The following is a 20980-nucleotide window of genomic DNA, read 5'->3' on the forward strand; positions in this document are numbered from 1 at the left end:
TACTTTGAGATTTCTTTTTAATCTAAATGGCTAATGTCGAGGAAAACACTTGACAGTGGTGAGGATTCAGGGAAAGGGGACACTTTCTCACTGCTGGCGGGAGTCAGTGGAAGTTCCTCAGACACTGGAAACAGATCTACCACAAGATCCAGCTATACTACTCTTGGGTAAATTCCTAAAGGATTCTGTACCTCACTATAGAGATACTTGCTCATTCACGTTCATGGGTGCTTTATGCACAAAAGCCAGGAAATGGAAATACCTAAGATGCCCATCACCTGGTGGATGATGAAAATGTGGTCTATTTGTGCTGTTTAAAAATATAGTTTGCAGGCAAATAGAGTAAGGCTGATCCAGGGCTTTCTCAGAGGCTTTGATGAAAGGACAAAGGGACCTAGTTCTGTGTCCTTGCCTAGGGGCAGATTTGGCAAGATCCATTCAAGGGATAAAGGTTTTGGTTCCTGGCAAATTGGCGTTCCCCCTAAAGAGACTTAAGTTATCATCAGTTCCAAGGCCACCGTGTGCCTGCTCTGTGCTGCAGTTGAATGTTCTGTGTTCCTTCTGTGCAAAGTTGCCTGATTAGCTTCCTGTTGACTTTGTTCCATTGTTTGATGACATTACTGACTCTGTCCCATCTTCCCTTACAGATTTTACATAAGATGAGGTACTTTTTGACAAACTTACTTGGCACAAGACACAGCTTGTGCAAGACCTCTGAGCCCAGACTTTCCTATCTTCTGACTCTCTGGCTGGTCATAGAAGAATGACTTGCTTGATGGTTGAGGTCAGTGTACTGTGGTCTAATTCATACGGTAGGACTCACATCATGAATGGCTAATAGAATATATTTATTGAACAATTTTGATTTAAGTAAAAGTGACTTGTAATGAAGTCAATATAATCTTACTTAAAAATAGTAATCACAGTTGTATTCCACTTTAAATGATAGTATTATGTTTAATTAGTAAACGTTAACTTTTCATGAAGTTAAGGAATTCCACCTCCAGACCTATTGGAGTTGGGCCTTATAATTAGGTTAAACACTGGCAACATTATTGTCACTGTCAGAATAGAGGAAGCTTTATCTCAGATACCACTTGTGAGTGGCAACTAGTTAAACCATGTTCAGATAGCACACTGTTAGAGCCGTGTTTATACCCTTGCATTTTATACATCATTTCCTTGACTCCAACTTCAATATAACCTGCCATGTAGGGGGTGAAGGTGGTGGGACATTCCAAACCATTTTTGGTATAGACAAGTCTGAATCGAGAGTCATAAGTGAGATCCGTGAAACTGGATTTGTTTTGGTTTTGTCTTTAACATGTCACTGGTTATTGTCTGCTAACTCCCTTCATTGCAGGACAGGGCTTTTAATGGTGCCCATTTTCACGGAACTGCCTCACTGCTGAAGATTATAATGGCAAATGCTCTATTATTTCATAACAGATGCAATAGCTTTGTAAGTGCAGAAGTCCGGGTCACTCACAGTGAGTTGCATCGAAGGCTTCTGGTGATGTGTGAAGCTCTGCAAGGACACACCTGCATCAGTTTCTACATCTTTAACCTCCATTTCTAAACCTGATCCGCTGAGATCAAGGATAGCTTTTTCCACAATTGCTTTCTCACTCCTTAGGAAGAGAAAGTGCCCTGCACACCCACAAGGACCTCACTGCTCTGGGTTCTAAAGCTCAAAGGCCTGAACAAAGGAATCACTTGAAGCACTGGCATGAAAAAGTGCAAGACTCATAAAAACCCCTTTGAAAGTCAAGTGATTTCTAATGCTCTGCTTCCCTCACAATGGAGAGTACCTAATTATCTAGTTGGCCAATGGATGAAAAGAACATCATTGAGACTTCAGTAGCTTTTAGCTGACAACCTGGAAGGAGTTCAAAGATCAGAATGGTATTTTCCTGTTCCCATCCATTTATTAATGTGAACACGTTTTCTCAATGTGTTTTATCTGTAAAAGGTAGTTAACACCTGTTCTGATTAGGTTTTTGTCAACTTGACACAAGCTAGTGTTATCTGGGAAAGAGAACCCTCAGTTGAGAAAATGTTTCCATCAGATTGCCTGTAGGCAAGTCTCTAGGGTGTTTCTTTGGTGATTGATGCCAAGGGCACACTCCTCTGGCGGTGGTGCCAACATTTGGCAGGTGGTCTGGGGTGGTATAAGAAAGCAATCTGAGCAAACCACGAAGAACAAACCAGTGGCCACCACTCCTCTGTGGTGTCTGCTTCAGTTTCTGCCTCTAGCTTCCTGGCCTGACTTCCTTCAGAGATAGGCAGTAATCAGGTATGTAAGCCAAATAAACCCTTTCTTTCCCAAGTTTCTTTTGGTTTTGGTGTTAATCACAGTAATAGAAAACAATCTAAGACAATATCTATAAAAAGGGAAAACAGGATAATTGATTCAGAACATTCATTGATTAATTTTGTAGTTAATTAAGAGGGATGGGCCTGTAAGATATATTGGTACAATAGTGGCATAAACCTTGTAGGACTAATTAACCAATATTATATTTGAGATAAGACTTATTCCATGAGATGGAGCCCATACCCAGCATTGCTTGGGTGGCCAAGAACCTGGGATTACATAGGTCAGGGACTTAGGGGAAAACCAAACACTACTCTTCTGCTAAAAGAACGTAGCAACAAAATGACTCCTAATTATTAAGTTGGGGGTGTAGCTCCAGGCCCCTGACATCCATCCCAGCCCCCAGGCCTGGGAGTTGTATTTGTCTGGACTCCAAATCCCAGCATGCCAGGTCCTGACCCCTCCCTGTGTGTGTAGGGGTCAGGACCAGTCCCACAGGGTATTTAAGTGGCCTCCTAGAGGAGAAACATGTGGTTTTCGGGTCTGCATAGGCTCCCTGCTGTCCTGTCTCTCCACCATGCGCAGCATCATTCTTAATAAAACGATAAGCATTTTGATTTAGTTTGATTTGACCTAATTGGATTTTTTGCACCAGTGGAGCTGCCCTTTTCTTATTAATTTTTACTTATCACTAATGACATTCTGCTGTACTCATAGATCTGTGTCTTTATCAGCCGCCTTAGAGAAGCCTCTTCCTGCAGCAGATGGGAACAAATACAGAGATCCAGTCAGGCAATATGCAGAGAGTGCGAGACCTTGAAACATTCAGCCGCAAAAGAGATGTTTCCATCAAATCCCTCTCCTCGGGGCTCAGGGAGCTGTGTGGGAGAAGAGCCAGAGAAAATGGAGGACATCAAGGAATCAAAGTCTTCTAGATACAACCTTCGGATTCACAGAGACCGTGGCGGCACGGACAGGGCCCGCAAAGGTCTGTACCGGATGCGATCCTAGAGCTGGAATCCCTAACCCAGATGCTATCCCTTAACTGATAGCCACTTGCAAATGATTTGTGAACGGATGTGAGAGAGAAAATGAGGACCAACTGATCAGCATAAAAATAAACGGCAGGAGCATGAGGAGTCTGGGGAGAAATAGAGGGAGGATGAGTCTGTGGAGAAAATACAGTGGGAATAGCTCAAGGCGGGAAGAGAAGACACAGTGGGAAACGTCCAAGCATTTTGAGCTAGTTATGGTGTAACTGAGTGTAAACTGTGATGCTGGCAGGCTCGCTGAGCGCAGCACATGGTTTGAGATGGGGATGGTGGGAAGGCGCTGCAGGTGCAGGGACCTCTTGGAAACTGTGATTCCTTCTGCTCACTTTGACCATGAATTCACTTCTCCAAAAATGTAAAACACTTCTTAAATACATCTGATGGGAGTCAAATTGCCACAGAACAGGATTTAAAATCTATAGGGTTATTTTATCTGTTGAGATTTAAAATACATGGACCTTTGCTTTCTTCATATCTACTTAAAACACTGATGAAAAGTTTGAAGCTAAGATACGGTATGAGGATTCGACTTTGCAAACTCCATTTTAAAGAAGGGGCTTCATCTTAAGCCATATAATGAGCTGGGGGGTGAGCAGATCTCAGCTCCAGAAATGTGCAGGGATAGTAGAAATGTAAACAGATACCCTAAAAATAGTCAATTAAGGAGATAGGGAGGAGGACCATAAAATTTAACGAGGTCCAGATGTTCTTGGGAGGCATCCTGTCCTTGTTATACCTTGTTAGTAATTATGGCTTTTTGTTAGGTTTTTGCACCAAAAACTGACCAATGATTTCAGAAACTACCTTACCCTATGCCCTCCTTAGCAAATCCCAAGACGACAGGACCTGAACTCCCCTAATTATGGCGTTTCTGCTTTAAAAGTCCTACCCTCCCAGGGCTCCCTGCCACACTTTCTGCACCCACCAAGCTGGGGTGCTGGAAAGGTTTTGATCTAAGCTTGAGTTTGAATTAAAAACCCTCATGTAATAATCTGAAATCCAGCTCTGTGATTCATTTGGGAACCAGAAACTGGGCATAACAACAGTAGTGTATGTCTGTGATACCAGCACTCGGGATGATAAGGTATGAGGAAGTCTGTGAGTTCAAAGCCAGCCTGTGTTCCATAGCAAGCTGTTGACTCATAAGAGGTGGGAGTTGGAGAAGGTGTCAGCAGATAAGTGTGTGAGGAGGTTTTTGAGTTTTTATACTTTCAAGAGTTATACACATATATAGGTTTGAGCTCCATTTATAGAAGCAACCACCAGCGGGGGTTGACCATATGGCTACGTGGGAAGAGATGAAGTAGCAGGGGAAGGAAGTCTTCTGAGATGGAGTGGAACATCATAGCTATGGGTAAGGACAGAGACTGATGGAGATAGAAACCCAAGGGCATCATGTGAATGAAAGTTTAGTGGGAAGAAAATCAAACATGACCCCACTTAAAAAAAATATTTATTCATTATGTGTACAATATTCTGTCTGTGTGTATGTCTGCAGGCCAGAAGAGGGCACCAGAAGAGGGCTGTGAGCCACCATGTGGTTGCCGGGAATTGAATTCAGGACCTTTGGAAGAGCAGGCAATGCTCTTAACCTCTGAGCCATCTCTCCAGCCCCAACATGACCCCATTTCACAAAATAAGGAAAAGTAAGGGAAAGAAAGGAGGTAAAGATCTGAATACTGACTGCCAGTGGTGGGGAGTAAATACTGGGAGAAGGTACGGAGAGCCTTGTTAATGCCTGCATCTTGAAGGCATGAGCTGAAGGGAAGTGATCACTTTGTAAAGTCCATGGGTTGTACTGATAGGATATAACAGTGCTTCATCAGCCAGCACGGCAAGCTGTATGTCTCCTTCCTCCTCTTAACAATGGACACACTGTACAATTCCTGGACAGCATTTTCATGGACTCAACATAAAAGGTGTTTTGTGAAGAAGCTATGCACAATGGTGGTCTTGAATATAATGCTATGGTTGTTATATAGATGTCGAATCCTCAGACTCTTGTAGCTCAGTGTCACTAAGTAGCTCATTCATGGCTAACGGCATCTAAGAAAAGGAAGCCTGGTTGTACATTCCTGTGGCTCTTTCCTCATTTCCTACAGATTGGAAGATGAGCTCTTAGGAAAAGCCGCCTTGGACACGGAGATAGAAGTCAAATGTTGAGGGTGGCAGAGACAGTCCATTCTTTTGTCTGGATCAGCAGATGAAAAAGAATTAAGATTTGAATTTGCTTGAAATTTGGACTTAGAGGAACCCTTTGTGACAGCCCCTGATATGACACCCTTGCTGGTTAGTCAATGATTAGTCAGTAGGTTGAAAATTGACATTTCTAGTGTTTGACATTTCTTAATTGCTTTGTTGTGAGTTGCCATCACATATCCCAGGGAGGACCCCAGAAAACAGCACAGGACAATTATGTGATGGTTGATTTGGACTGAGAGACACTTAGGATATTATGAAAGTGCTCTCTGGTCAAGTCTGTGAGGCCATTTCTAGAGTCAATTACGCCATGAGGACTCTGACCTAATGAATGAATTAATCCTCTGATGGATTCTCAATCTGAATAGAATATTGGGAAATGGTAGAACTCACACACACACACACACACACGCACGCATATGCGTGTGTGTGTGTGTGTGTGTGTGCGTGTGTTTGTAGGTGCCAGTTGTAGGAAGTAGGTCACTAAGGCTATATCTTTGGGAATCTATCTTGCATTAGCCTTTTTCTGTTACTACCCTATTCTGTTTCCTGTCCACCATGACACGAAGTCCGGCTCCCCGTATCCTCCTCACCACAATGGGTGGAGACCTCTGCAACTGTGAGCCAAATAAGTCCTTCCTCCCTTAAGTTGTTCCTGTCAGATATCTGGCCATGGCAATGATAAAAACCAACGCAAGGGGAAAGGACGTTTTCCCATAAGCAGCCTGCCTCAGACTCCCAATCCTGCCCTTAGTAACTGGAGAGTCAGTTTCCTTTCTGGTAAAGTGAAAAGATGTCTGGATGACCTTGGAGATCACTTCATCTGTAACAGTCTTAGAATTTCCTTAAGAGCTGTGATTGGGACAGGAGGGAAAGATAAGGACCCTTTATTTAAAGACACACTGGTACCTGATATTGTTAAACAAGAGTTCAGCGTGTATATACTGCTGAGTTAGCCTTGTTCTATGGTGCCTGGGAGGACTATGAGACTAAGTAGTCTTGTGTGGATATGAACTCTGCTCCACAGAGAAACCCAGCAAAGGAAGGATGTAGAGAAGAGAGGAGAGAATCCCAATATGGTGAATCAGAGACAATGGTGGCCCCTGACCAGAGGGTCAAGGCTACATTTTGCAATGATGAACGCCTTTTAGGGTTCCCTATAAAGTATACTAGATGGGTGAGGGAGGCAGGCCATTTGGGGTATTAACCCCTTTCATGTTGCTGCCTCTCTGAGTAACTCAGCTAAACTGAAGATTCAATCCCAGCCTCCCTAGACTGTCTGTGATGACATGCAGCACAGACTGGCATTCTGGTTCCCAGGTGACTCCTGCTGCTTGAGGCCACTCTCAGAAGGGCTTAGATGTTTTGGTTGCACCCTGGTATGACTTGAGGGGTGCTCTTTCAAATATGAGAGCAATGAGTTTGTTCCAATTGCTTAAGGACATCACAATAAATCGTATTTTCTCCAAGCAACAGTGCAGCAGGGAACCTGTGAAAGACAGGATGCTTGAGGGCAGATTACAAAGGTGCCGCAGGGCTTCTAGGCTGAGAGAAGGAATGGCCATCCTGCAGCATCAGCAAAGTGGGGCAGTGTCTCCAAGGAAGAGAGTCCACACCATCCTGATTAAATTTACACATTTCTATTTCCTGGACTTTATTTTCTCTTTTCTACAAAGTGTAACTGCCATAGAAAAGGTAAAACAATACTAAATGTTTTTCTTTCACAAGTTCTGGTTCAAACTGTACATAAATATTTCTCACTTCATCATTTTTTTTCTTTAATGCAGGTGAAGGGTCTCAGACCTCCCAGTAACACTCCTTTAGTTATCACAGTATCAATAAGCAATAAATATGAACTACAAAAACGTGCAACTTTGCAATAGAAAAATTAACAATCTGTAGTTCATCATGACACATTGGACTAATGGAGCCTAATAAAAACTCAAACCCCTGAAGAGGGTTAGACAAAGACAAATAGATATGCTTTGGATTGTGAAATAAAAGAAAAATAATAGAGATTTCTTTCTAAATCTTTCAAAGGACTCTGAATTTCTAAGTTTGTGTTTATTTGAAAAAAGCAGATTTGTGAGATTTTCCCGAGATTGTGGCTTGACCGGTATACAGGTGACAAACACAGTTTCATGAGACTTGGGCCATCTTACCTGAGGGTTTTTAAACACAGCATATTTTTCCTCTTTCTGCAAGAACAGTACTTTGTTTTCTGTGTCTCTTGTCCAGTCTGATAAGATTTCAACAACGTTTTCATGGTCTTCAAAAATTCTCTCTGATGAAATAAAAGATAATTCAGATGAGAGTCTCTTACTGAGTTAAGGGCAATCGTTCACAAGGTGTCTAAAGATGGGCAGCTCTTACATACGTGGGTCTGAATTTATTCAGCCAAGGGCACGTGCTCTGAAAAATGGTTGGTGTCTGAACTTGGGTAAAGTTAATTACCCACAAAAGATCATGGGGGGCTCCTGCTCTTCTCCTTCTCCCCTTTCTTGCATGGCACACCTCCAGGCCCCTTGTGTGTCTTGTCCCTGATAAACTATTTCCTTTCCTGAACTAGCCATTGTCTCTGCAGTCCCCCGTAAAGAGGTAGGTGAGCTGGAGATTCGAGGCCTGCCCTGTGAACTAACACCTCTGCCTGCAACAATAGTGCAACATTCCTGCTATATAAGACGTCAGAATTTACTTACAGAAAAACATACATGATAAAAATTAGAATACAATAGTTATCATGCTTTTTAGTGCTAACATTTTGTTTTTCATTTTAAATTGTTCTTGCCAGAGGTAAATCCGGTCATCCTGGGAATGAGTAAAGAGCAATGAGTGCTTAAACATTGCGAGGGAAACTGTGAAACTCGTAACTTGTTGCTCTAAAACGCTAAAGATAATAAAGGAATACATGAACCAAGCCTGAGAGTGACAGGAGCTTTCCCTTCCCGTGTTTCCCGACTCACAGAATTGAAGGACACTTCAAGACTTAGCTCTGCTTTGTGTTTTGAGATAGACTCCACTTTGCAGCCTGTACTGGCCTGGGTCTCATCATCCTCCTGTCTCAGTCTCTCCAACGATGGGATTACAAGCATGTGCCACCATGCCTGGTTAAGGAACTGTTTTTAATATGGACCATTTTCTATAGAAAAAAAATTTCTCTAAAACCTCAAAAGCAGGTAATTCTGGATTTCATACATCCCTCTTGGGAGGCAATGTTGCCCTAAGGATGAGTGGAAGGAATTTATTAAACTGCAGAAAGAAAAAAGGATAAATAAAGAAAGAAAAAAAGGAAAGGAGGAAAAAAGGAAGGAAGGAAGGAAGGAAAGAAGGAAGAAGCTATCAAATTATTTCATTGCCCTTTGACCCCTGAGACGGAGCCTCTTCCATTAGCAAAGTGTTAATAATTAATCAAATTTGGAGGGAAGAAAGGGAAGTGAGCATTGCCCCACGGAAGCAATCTTTAAAGGGATATTAGCTGACAGATACCCAGGGCTTCCTGCAAACTGTTGAACTTCCTAAACATGTAGCTAAATGAACCACATTGCTTTTCTTCCCCCTTTGGAGTTACTAGCAAGGTGACAGTAATAAAGTTTATATCCCCCAAAGCCTGGCCACCCTCTACCAACCGAGTGTCTGCCACAAAGAAGTAATGAAGCAAGCACTCATCTCACATGAGGGTAGTGACATGTCGTTCCTTGAGATCTTGAAACAAATGTATAAACAGACAAAGCCAATAATAAAACAAAAGCCATGCTTTGGAAGTACAGCTAGATATGGGGAAGAGACTTACCAATTTGCAATTCAGGATATATTTCATAAAGACACCAGTCCACATTGCAGTCACAATGGGTTTTTTCAAAAAGATTGTCCAGAACATCCCGCGCCAACTGCCGCTCATCTACCATCAGTGACTTGGTGCTGTTATCGTCCATGTGCACCTTAACCACAAGCTGGAGATGAAGACACAGAACAGTCAGTCAGTTTCGGCACCTGGGACAGCCTGCTAAGCTGAAGGTCTCAGCATTGCTATCACTTCTGTAACTGTGTATTAGGAATGCGCCGTGTGAACATCTTGCTAGGCTGTTGTTACTGTAGCTCACAGGGTTCAGAGTTTGGTAAGATGGTAGATGACTTTTCTCAACCAGCAGTAGTGGCATGATTGTTATAGACGATAACCAACCACTTCTGATTGAATTTAAAACCTGCTCTATAGGACAGAACTCATGCCTGGCACTATAAACTGGATAAGAACCCAAGGCTGAGGGGATCATGGGCCCCATAGGAGAACCTAATGTTATTATTAGACTGAACGGATGTAGCATCAAACTGCCTTCTAAATACTTAATATTTTTATTCGTAGAACAATGCACCTCTTGACTTTCATGAGGGTGTCATGACTCAATTGGTCAAAGTACATAGAATACGTGACTGTGGAGTGCTTAGCACTAACTGGGACATCTATACTTCACCCCTCCCTGTAAGGCTCAGAGAAAGAGTGTAAGAGCCTTATGTTGGGGCAGATTGCTGTGGAACAGTGCCTTCTGGACAGAACAGGATTGCGGCTCATAAGCTCACAGCAGCTGCAGTTACTTGGATAAAGTTTGCTAAGGACAAAATTGCAGCACAGGAGGGGCAGTCACGAAGCCCCACCCTTCCCTAAGAGCTATTGTCAGTTGATGTCTTGGGAGAGGAAGAGTCAGTGTTCTTCAGGGATGTGATCCCTGGTAGGTTGCCCATTCTCCAATGGATTGGCCTATCATATATACATACTGGCAGCACTGACTAGTTTCAGTGAGCTGAAAAAAATGGGATCTGAAGTTGGGATAGGTAGTGGTAGGGGTAGTTAGAAGAGTTAGAGAGGGGACTGTGGGGGGTGGATGTACATTGTATACATGTCTAAAATTCTCAGAGGGCAAATATCAAATATTTTAAAAGTGGAATGCATCCCCAACCTCACTGTGAATTCCTTTATAGATTAGAAACACAGAGGTAGAAAAATAAATTCAAAACCACAACACAGACAACAAGCAAGGCCCTTGGCCCAGTTTCAAGTCCCTGTATCCTGGTGGGGAGGACAGAAAACAGCACCAAAGAAGCGCTGACGTCCTGCTTTCCCAATATCCTTCCGTTTCTTGTTCCTATTTTGCTTTCAGGGCTAGCAACATTTCTTGGTTAAAAGGTCTCCCTGTATCTTGTGACTGAAGTTCCTTTGGTAAAGGACTTTTTAGGTTAAAAGCCTGTGCACGGCAACCTCAATAAGCTAGGTTTTGCCATTGTCCCCAGGATGCCAACTAAAGGGACAAATCAAAGTGAACAGCAGAAAGAGGAGATTTATTCAATAAGACTACACTGGGAAGAAGAAGAAATAAAGGGGTGCAGTAGCTCTTGAATCACTGTTTAGGGTATCGGCAAGAGGTTTAAGGTTTAAAAAGGGGGCAAGAGATTTGCATAATTAGACAGTCCTGGTTAAGGCATGGCCTTGCCCACCATGGACTTGTCATTGTTTGACTCCAGTCTGACTCATAAAGTGTTGTAGCTGCATGAATTCTCTTCCTGAGGAAAGGTCTTCCTCTAGCTGTGTCCATTTGAGTCAGCCTAGAATGACCTGAATAAAAGAGTATCGACTGAGTAATTGTCTTTATCAGCTTGGTCTGCGGACACGTCTGTAAGGATTGTCTTTATCAGCTTGGTCTGCGGACATGTCTGTAAGGATTGTCTTGACTGATGCAGGTTGGCCCAGCCCACTGTGACCTGGGGAGTCATTCCTCAGTGAGGTGATCCTGAGATGGATAAAAATGCCAGCTAATCATGAATGAGCCTGTGAGTCAGCCCGTGAGCAGGCTACAAGCACCGTTCCTTCCATTTCCGGCCTTGAATCCCAGCCTGACTTTTCCTCGATGACGTTCCCTGATCTGGAAGAGCAAGTCAAACCCACCCTTCCCTTCCCAAGCTTGCTTCTGGTCAGAGATTTTTAGCCACATCAACAGAATGAACTAGAACTGGCTGATGGCGCCGGAGTTCAAGCCTTTCTTCTGCTCGCTGCATGATGTTACCAGTGAAATTTGAGTTCTTTGAGGTCCATTATTTCAGTAGTCTGATGGCACAGGGAGGGGACACGTGTTTCTTTAGGTACCTCCTTGCTTGTCACGATGATTACATCCCCTTTAACTTGGGTAGAGTCGGGTTTGTTTTGCATTTCTCTGTGGAAGACATGCGTGTTGCTCTTTGCTGAGAATTAGTGTTGTAGAACAGTTACCTGTCCTAGGAAACACCATTGGCGTTAGTGCTTTGAAAGCTCCATTTCTGATAGAGAAAAATACTGACATTTGACCATACTTCGTTCCTGCTTAGAGATGCTCTAGAAAGGGAAACATATGTTGCCTTTTCCTTTCATTTTTATAGTGAGGAAGATATTGCTAAACAACATACTTTCAAATGTTGGAAGGGACTTCTTTTTGGCAGAAATGATAAACTAGCTTTAATCCATATGCATTTAAGAATATCCATAATTGTAAAGTTTAGAAAACATGACTGAACAGGAAGAAATCATTTTTACGGTTCTTCACACCACATTGCAAGCAGCAGAAAGATTCTGCACCAACATGGAGCAGTACTGTAGCACGGCAACGCTACGGAATTAATCACATGATCGTCTCTGTAGCCAAATGATTCAGTAATGAAATCCCATTTTCACTCACAGATTGTTAAATGGAAAATATTTTAGTCCTAAATCATGCAAATTACTTTTTTGAGTTTCTATAATAAGATCTGCAAATGGAATTTCTCTGTCACAGAGCTTTAGAATAAACTAACAAATAAGTCAGATCGTGTTTCCAGCTTCAAAAGCTTGGTGGCATAAGCTATGTACATCATTTGTAATTCAAAATAATGTCAGCATACCACCAAATCCTTAAGAGCAAATACTTCCGATGAGGGACCCATGTTTTTGTTTTTGTTTTGTTTTTTATGAGACAGAGTCTCTGTGGGTGGCTCAGGTTGCCCTTGACCTTTCGATCTCCACCTCAGCCTCCAGCACTAACTTACTTCAGTCCTTTCAAGTGTGTGTGTGTGTGTGTGTGTGTATCATTTCTATTATTTTGTTAGTGTGCTGTTTTCCATACAGGGTGTAGTCTGAAAGAATATGTATGGCCAGAGAGGGTTGGGCTTCTTTCCTCCCCCTTGAGGAGTGCTTTCCTCTGCATCTTCCTTGGGTCTGGGCAGACTGTGCCTTGTGTTTGCTGACACAATCCATAAAAACTGAAAGGGGCAGAGCTACGTTGTTTCGGATAGATGGCCGGGAAGAGCTGACAGGGCTCCCGTTCTCCACAGACCATCTGGAGCAAGCAGACTGCCTCTGCTCCTGTCCCATCTTCTGTAAGAGACCCTTCTCCTTTCATTTCTATTTTAAAAATACACAGTGTGGCCTTCATTTATAAATAATCCACTGGCTTGAAAGTGTGAAATTATGATTTTTTAAAACTTACTCATTCTCCCTCCATCCCTTCATCTCTCTCTCGAGGTGAAGAGGATCAATCTCAGGGCCTTGCATTTGTTAGGCAAATGTTCTACCACCGAGCTATATCCCAAGTACCTAGGGTTTGAGACAGGGTCTCATGGTGTGCCCAGGCTAGTCTTGAACTTGTGATCCTCCTGCTGCAGTCCCTGCTCTTATTCTCTTTCATCTGTACTCACAGGCAAAGCCAACCACGCCATACAGTGTCTCCGCGCCTGCTGTTTATTTGTAGCTCAAGCCAACGCACGCTCAGCTGTGCCAGAGGAATCTAGAGTAAGAGCTTGCTTGGTGGGTCTGTAATGGGAGCATGGCCACTAGTATAATTTTGGCAGAAGAACTTATTTATGAGGAGGCTCGTTCTTGCTGAGCCAGCACACAGCCTCTGAGTGTGGGAGGGACACACGTGGGGTACTGAAGGAGGAAGAGGACACACATTTAGTAGGCCAGATGAACCATGGCGGTCAGTGAGTAACAGTGTCACAGCCTGGTCACCTGTGCACCCACACATCCCTACAGTTAATCTCCCATGCCTCGGCCAGTATGGTCTCATTTCGAGCTCCCGAGAGGCTTCCTACTGCCTGTAAGGTAGATCCCAAACTTCCCTGCTACCTCTCCCACTTCAGCATCAGTTCCTTCCTTTGCTCTTACTAAGCTGCTCACTGAGCTGTGCTCAACAGACTTTTATTGTGTTCCAGCTCATCAAGCTGATTTTTGCTTGAGGATAAGATGCTCATTGCCTCATCAAAGCTCATCCTTGTTTGGGGCTCCCCTTTACCACTGCCCCATGTACTTAGCTGTTTCCCGCAGCGAACTTTGCTCAAGATCTACTTTCTCAGAGGGGTTTCATTATCCACAGGACATTCGAGGAGAGACTTAGGCACTGTCTGCCACTTCCTCTGGCTTCCAGCTCATGCTTCTGGGTTTTTAAAGTGTAATAAATAATAATAATAATACTGATGACAATGATAGATAATCATCATGTACTACCCATTAATTTGATGATAGGTAATCATCATCATCATTGTTATTAGATAAAGTCTTGCTGTACAGTCCTAGCTGGGTCTGAATTTACTGTTGAAGTCCAGGGTAGCCTTGAATTTGCAGTCCTCCTGCCTCTGGATCCTGAGTGTTGGATCAGAAGCACGGGACACGATGATGAACCTCGTTTAATTTTCTGCACTGCACTTGCTAGAATTTGCTCAACACAAGTAACAGTCTCACTGGGCCTTTATCATTGCACACAGCTAGTACCTCCTCCAGTGCATGGGGTGCGTGGTTAAGAAGACAGTCTCCAGACCATGGAGGTCCAGAGGGGATATACGCAATGAATCAGTGGGTACTACACTGGGTGGTGATAAAAACACTGAGGAGATAAGTGGAGAAGGTAAGAGAATTTTAGGGAATAGTGTGCACAGTGATGAGGACAATCTCACTCAGGTGACTGAATACTTAAGGGGGACAGAAAATAGTCCAGTAAGAATCTGGGTAAGAGAAGGAGAGATGGGTAGGTACAAAGGTGCCACAGCAAGCGCTTGAGGAGTGCTGGAGGAGCAATTACAAGGCCAGTGTTACAAATGTGTGTTACAGTGTGACAAATGCGTGTGGGAGGGCCGAGGCTAGGGAGATAATGGAGACAGAATGGACCACTGTGAGGGGTTTGGCTTCACTGTACAAGATGGGTAGACACCTCAGGCTCTTGGACTATGGAGACAAGAGCAGGGGAGGCGAACTGGGAGTTGAGCGGAAAGGCCCATCTCAGAAGCTGCATAGCAGTTCATCTCTCATCACTTGTATGGGTGTGGTATATATGTTGTTATTTTTGGGAAATGTCCCTGACAGGCTCATGTGTTTGAACATTCATCTATCCCTGATTCCTGACAGCAGACACAATGTGACCACTGACCCTGCACTCCTGATACTATAGCCCCCAACTGTCTTGCTTTCATGCTTCTCTGCTATGATGGACTGCACCCTCAAACTGAAAGCCAAAACCAACTCTTCCTTTCTAAGATTATTATTGCTGGATATTCATCGCAGCAGCAAGAAAAGCGTCCAGTCGGTCATCTTCGGTGCTTGTTACAGTGAGGAAAAGCTGATACACATATAGAACTGTCAATTCTAGAGCTTTGGAAGTTGCTTACAATGTATTTTCTGTTAACTTAGATAATATTATATCCTTCTGTGGTCTTTGATGGAGTTGAAGAGTAGATAGTTATAGTTTTCCTTAGTTATTATGATAAAAGATAAAGTAGATATAAATATTGCAACTTTAATTCTTGCTTGATACCTGTTTTGTTATATGTAATTTTACTATGTTAAAGTTAAAACCTTCTTTTTTATTTAAACACAAAAGGGGAAATGGTGTGGGAAGTCCTTCTGTATATGTGTTGTTTTTATTGGTAAATGAATAAAGCAGCCTCTCTCACCCAATGGCTTAACAGAACATAGCCAGGCTAGAAGATCTCTCTCTCTCTCTCTCTCTCTCTCTCTCTCTCTCTGTCTCTGTCTCTGTCTCTTTGTCTCTGTCTCTGTCTCTCTCTCTCTCTCAGAGAGAGAGAAGGCTGAGTCAGAGATGACATGGAGCCTCCAGAGGGCAAAGATGTAAGATGCCAGTTGGAACCTTGCTGGTAGGCCATAAGCCTCATGGTAAAATATAAAATAATGGAAATGGGTTAATTCTAGATGTAAGAACTAGCTAGCAATATACTTAAGTGATTGACCAAGCAGTGATTTAAATAATAAAGTCTCTGTGTGATTATTTCAGGAGTCTGATCAACCAGGAAATAAACAAGCACCTCACAACTACACAATGCTCTACAAAAATGTTCAAAAAAATTATAGGCTAATTGATAAAGTAGGAGTAGGAGCAGATAATGCAAATTTTATACAAATTTGAGACTAGATTAACAACAAAACCAGTATTTGACTCCTGGGCAGACAACCAGGCAGGCATTAGATCTAGAAACTACTCACTCAATTGACATAAAATCAACAAAAGAAATTATGGAAAAGTGAGGCCAAGGGATGCTGAGGTGGTATGGGAGGCTTTTCTGTCTATGTGTTGCTTTTATTAGTTAATTAATAAAGAAATTGCCTTGGTCTGTTGATAGGGCAGAACTTAGGTAGGCGGGGAAAACTAAATGGCATGCTGGGAGAAAGAAGGCAGAGTCAGAGAGATGCCATGGATCCGCCACTGGAGATAGACGTGCTAAAACTTTGCTGGTAGGCCACAACCTCGTGGTGATATACAGATTACTAAAAATGGGTTAAACTAAGATGTAAGAGTTAACCAATAAGAAGTTAGAGCTAATGGGCCAAACAATGATTTGATTAATACAGTTTCTGTGTGATTATTTTAGGTCTAAGCTAGCTGGGTGGCCAGGACAAACAAACAGCGGCCTCCCTGTAACACCGAGGTCTGACCCAGTTAAAACATGCCCAGAGGGTGTGCCACCTGCTATAAGCAGACAGCTACAGAAAGCCCCAGAGAGCATCTCTCAGGGAAGGGAATCCAGGATGGACAAATTTTTAAGTCTCACAATGAAGCTGAGAAGGCCCTTGTCTAGGTAGTAGCAAAACCAAAGACTTTTTCCTTTCTTGTTAAAGAGATTTGTACTCCCACTATCCTGGCTCATGGGAAAATAAATGTGTAAACCAACAGAAAGTCATGCATGTACTAAGGAAATGCCTCGCCTGTTAGGCATTCTTGCTCTTTCTTACCATAGGGAGTTCTTTGCCATAATACCAGCCAGTAGAAAGTCTTTGCATGGGGACATCTCCCTGGACACCTGCGAGCCCCTCTAGAGTCAAGTCTCTTGCCAACCCTAAAATGGCTCCCTTAGTTAGGATATATACTTCGCTGCTCCCGTATCCACCCTTCCTATATCCCAACCATCCCAATCCCCCAAGCTCCTCCCATCCTCCCCTGAGGAGAGGGAACCTGAAATGACCCTATCCTATACTGATGAATATCTTACATATCACCTTAGAACCTTCATCTGGCAATGGATCGAGGTAGAGACAGAGACTCAATTTGGAGCAACGGTCTGAGCTCTTAAGGTCCAAATGAGGAGCAGAAGGAGGGAGAACATGAGCAAGGAAGTCAGGACCATGAGGGGTGCACCCACCCACTGTGACAATGGAACTGATCTATTGGGAGCCCACCAAGGCCAGCTGGTCTGGGACTGAATAAGCATGGGTTGAAACTGGACTCTCTGAGCATGGCGGACAATGAAGGCTGATGAGAAGCCAAGGACAATGGCGCTAGGTTTCGATCCTAATACTGGCTTTGTGGGAGCTTAGCCTGTTTGGACGCTCACCTTCCTGGACCTAGATAGAAGACCTTCGTCTTCCCGCAGGGCAGGGAATTTGGACTGCTCTTCAGTATCGAGAGGAAGGGGGAATGGTGTGGGGGGAGGAGAAGAGGAGTGGGGATAGGGGGAGGGGAGTGGGGGGAGGGGGCAATATTTGGGAGGAGGGGAGGGAAATGGGAAACGAGGAGCAGGTGGAAATTTTAATTAAAAAAGAATAAAAATAAAAAAAATAAAAATAAATAAATAAATATTTATATGTTAAAAAAAAAAGAAAGTCTTTGCATGAAACAGAAAGATGCAGTTCCCTATCTAGATATCACAAATTAGCTAAATGATGCTATACAGAGAAACTTGTTTCATTTCACTTTGTCCAGAGAATTCTTTGAGGTTGATAACTATTTGGAAAGTACCACTTTAGTTTTCTTTCGATGATACTGTTAAAGCCAGGATCTTGAATGTGTGCAACAGGTGATCTATGCTGAGCTCCCCAGAGGCACAGGAAAATTTGATTTATCTGCTTATCAGTAACTATAATATGATAGTATTAACTTAACTTCACCTTATGCAGAATGATGGATGACTTACCTTCTTAACCTTGGCTTCCTTCAGTTTTTCCAGCGCCAATTTAATTTTATCAGCCTTTGCTTGGGCTTCTGCTTCCTCCTGTAAAGGGGCAAGACAGTCAAAAGAGTCTAATAAATAATACCAGTGGGTAATTGCTTGTTGGTGTTAGTGTCTGGTTGGTTTACAGTAACAAAATCATTAAATTTTACATCTTTAATTTTCAGGATATAAATAAAAGCCATGACTAAAATATTCAATTCAAGGGTACAGAAACTGTTGTTTATCACCATAGTAATTTTATCCTAAAAGATGAAATTATTACCTCCTCAACTGTATAACACACCTAGAACATGCTGTTCTGTGCTCAGTTCACAGAACAGGGGACTGTGTTAGCTTGAATGACCAATATCCCTGTAAACTCATGTACTTGAACTCTGAGTCCCTAGCTGGTGGTGCTGTTTGGGAAAGGAATGGAACTATTAGGATGTGGACCCTGGCTGGAGGAAGTGCATCAGCGGGAGTGGCCTCGTCCCACTCCCAGCTCACTTTTGCTTCCATCGATCGATCGTGTGCATGGAAAAGTGAGCTTCCTGCTCTGCCAGCTGCTGCTGCGTCTCCACGGACAGGATGGACAATCCCTATAAGCTAACGTAAACTAGTCCTCTCGTAAGCTGCTTTGGTTGTAGTATTTTTATCAGCAATGGAAAAGGAACCGATACAGGGACCAACCTACAGAATCTATTAACACACCTATACTAAGGGAGTTGAGCACATCATAAAATCATATTCATCCTCTTGGATCATGATAGCTATTTAGAGGGGGATTCATAGCTTTTATTAGAAACTTAAAAAGGTTCTTAACATCCTACTTTCTAATACTAAAACTGAAATGTAACCTTACAAATCACAAAACCTCCAAAGCAAAGCAAAACAAACAAAACACCCCACTGGTGAACACACATGAACAACAGAAAAGACTGGGAGGTATTCTTATGAGCTCAAATTCTGAAAATAGGACTATTAAGGCTCTCTTATCTATCTACCTGTCTGTCTGTCTGTCTGTCTGTCTACAATGATTAGGAAGTGAAGTACCCTGGCTACATCCCTACTGTTTGAAAGTAGAATTTTCTCTTCTCATACCACTGGTTGTTGAAATACTTTCGACTGTCAAGGTGCTTTAAGACCACATGAAAGTGAGGAACTCAGTAAGCCTCCACCTGTGCATTCAACTTTTAACTTTCAAGGAATTCGCAATCCCCCTGAAACCTCGAGGAACTCTATGCTAGGAGCCTCTGCTCTATCTTAGTCACCAGTTTAAACATGATTTTAGTAGAGTAAACGTGGTGAGGCAATGCGTGTGACAGAGATTTGATTCATATTTAAAATTATCGGAATTCCGAGGGTCACCTGCTATTTTCTATAATCTTGGCTAGAAACAGGGACAATGAAACACATAAACCAGTTTCTTAATCCATGAAAAATTAACAACCATGTCTTCCAAAGTTTGCGTATTATTAAGGAATATGCACATGGGCATATAACTTACAGTCAAACCATGGTAAAGATTATATTTGGTGCTAACGTGTTCTTCATACACACTTGCTACAGTTTAAATGTCCTCATCCAAACTGATGTTGAAGTTTAATTTCCATTGTTGCAAAGGATTAAAAGGTGGGACAAAGAGGTGTCTTTAAAAAGCAAATGCGTCCACTTGGGAGGCAGAGGCAGGTGGATCTCTGTGAGTTCGAGACCAGCCTGGTCTACAGAGCTAGTTCCAGGACAGGCTCCAAAACCACAGAGAAACCCTGTCTCGAAAAACCAAAAAAAAAAAAAAAAAAAAAAAAAAAGCAAATGCGTCATGAGCAGAAAAAACATGCAATAATACTCCCCTACCTCCAGTGCTAAATAAACCTTTGTTTTTCTATATTACCCATCTGTGGTATTCAGTCATAGCAATAGAAAACAGATTAAGACAACATTGCTCATGGAAGACTCTCTGAATTTGCAAGAAACATACACTATCCTTTTTCATAGTACTTCAGAGGTCTAGGCATACAAACTTATGAATGTAATTATTGCTTTAAAGAAAGTTCAAGGTGATGGGCAGTAATAAATAGCAATGGTTCTGCCATTTTGAATCCTACACACTTTTTTGTGGGATATTTGCACATTGTGTGAAGATGCATTGCTGGGATTGGTGTAATAAAAAGCTGAATGGCCAATAGCTAGACAGGAGGGATAGGCGGGACTTCTGGCCAGAGAGAGAACTCTGGGGAGAAGAAAGGCAGAGTTGCCAGTCAGATGTAGAGCAAGCAGGATGGGCAATATGGAGATGAGGTAACACCACATGGCAGAATGTAGATTAATATAAAAGGGTTAATTTGTTATATTTGTTATAAGAGCTAGTTGAGAACAAGCCTAAGCTAAGGCCAATCTATAATAATAACAATAATAATATTTGGGAGCTGATTCATTACAATACTTACTTTAGAGAGAGGTTCAGGAGGAGGTGGAGGTGGGGGTGGTGGAAGGTCTAACATGGGTTCTGCGGGTGGAGGTGGTAAATCATCCTCACAGAGGCTAACACCAGCTGCAGCAGCACTTGCTCCATAACCAAGTGAGGCTGCATCCCGGTCTTCTGATGCTGCGTGATGCTGATTCTGAGAGGACTCTTTCTGGGCCTGGATGGTCCTCTGCTCGGCTTCACTTATATCCGCTACCAAATCTGCCATGAGAGCATCTAAGTCTTGGTCTTCCAGAGCATTTAAGGACTCTAAGAGGAAAAATAGGATTAATGGGGTTTAAAAAGTAAAAGCTAACCATGTGCATTTGGATAAAACAGAAAGCAGTTACTTTTTTTTAAAAGACCAATATGTACCTAGGTAGGAATCATTATTTATGATTGTTATAATTGTTGTGATACAATAGGAAAGATTGAAATCTTTTATCCAGTAGCACATACTCATAAATTGGAACTCCTGAAATAATTACATTCAGCACTTCATGTAAGGGTCTAACAGGA

General features: G+C 42.6%; 1 protein-coding gene across 1 annotated transcript in view; it reads right to left on the bottom strand.

Annotated features, from left to right (window-relative positions):
* The window catches only part of Apbb1ip (amyloid beta precursor protein binding family B member 1 interacting protein), a 101631-nt gene that overhangs the window by 29700 nt on the left and 50951 nt on the right, over positions 1-20980 (bottom strand). Inside the window, exons 4-7 of the mRNA XM_057787621.1 lie at positions 20445-20731; positions 17980-18057; positions 9359-9518; positions 7731-7852 (exon numbers count right to left, since the gene is read on the bottom strand). Coding sequence (XP_057643604.1) covers positions 7731-7852; positions 9359-9518; positions 17980-18057; positions 20445-20731 — 647 coding nt within the window. The remainder of the gene's footprint in view (positions 1-7730; positions 7853-9358; positions 9519-17979; positions 18058-20444; positions 20732-20980) is intronic.

Source organism: Chionomys nivalis, chromosome 13 (genome assembly GCF_950005125.1).
Source record: "Chionomys nivalis chromosome 13, mChiNiv1.1, whole genome shotgun sequence".
Lineage (NCBI taxonomy): Eukaryota > Metazoa > Chordata > Mammalia > Rodentia > Cricetidae > Chionomys > Chionomys nivalis.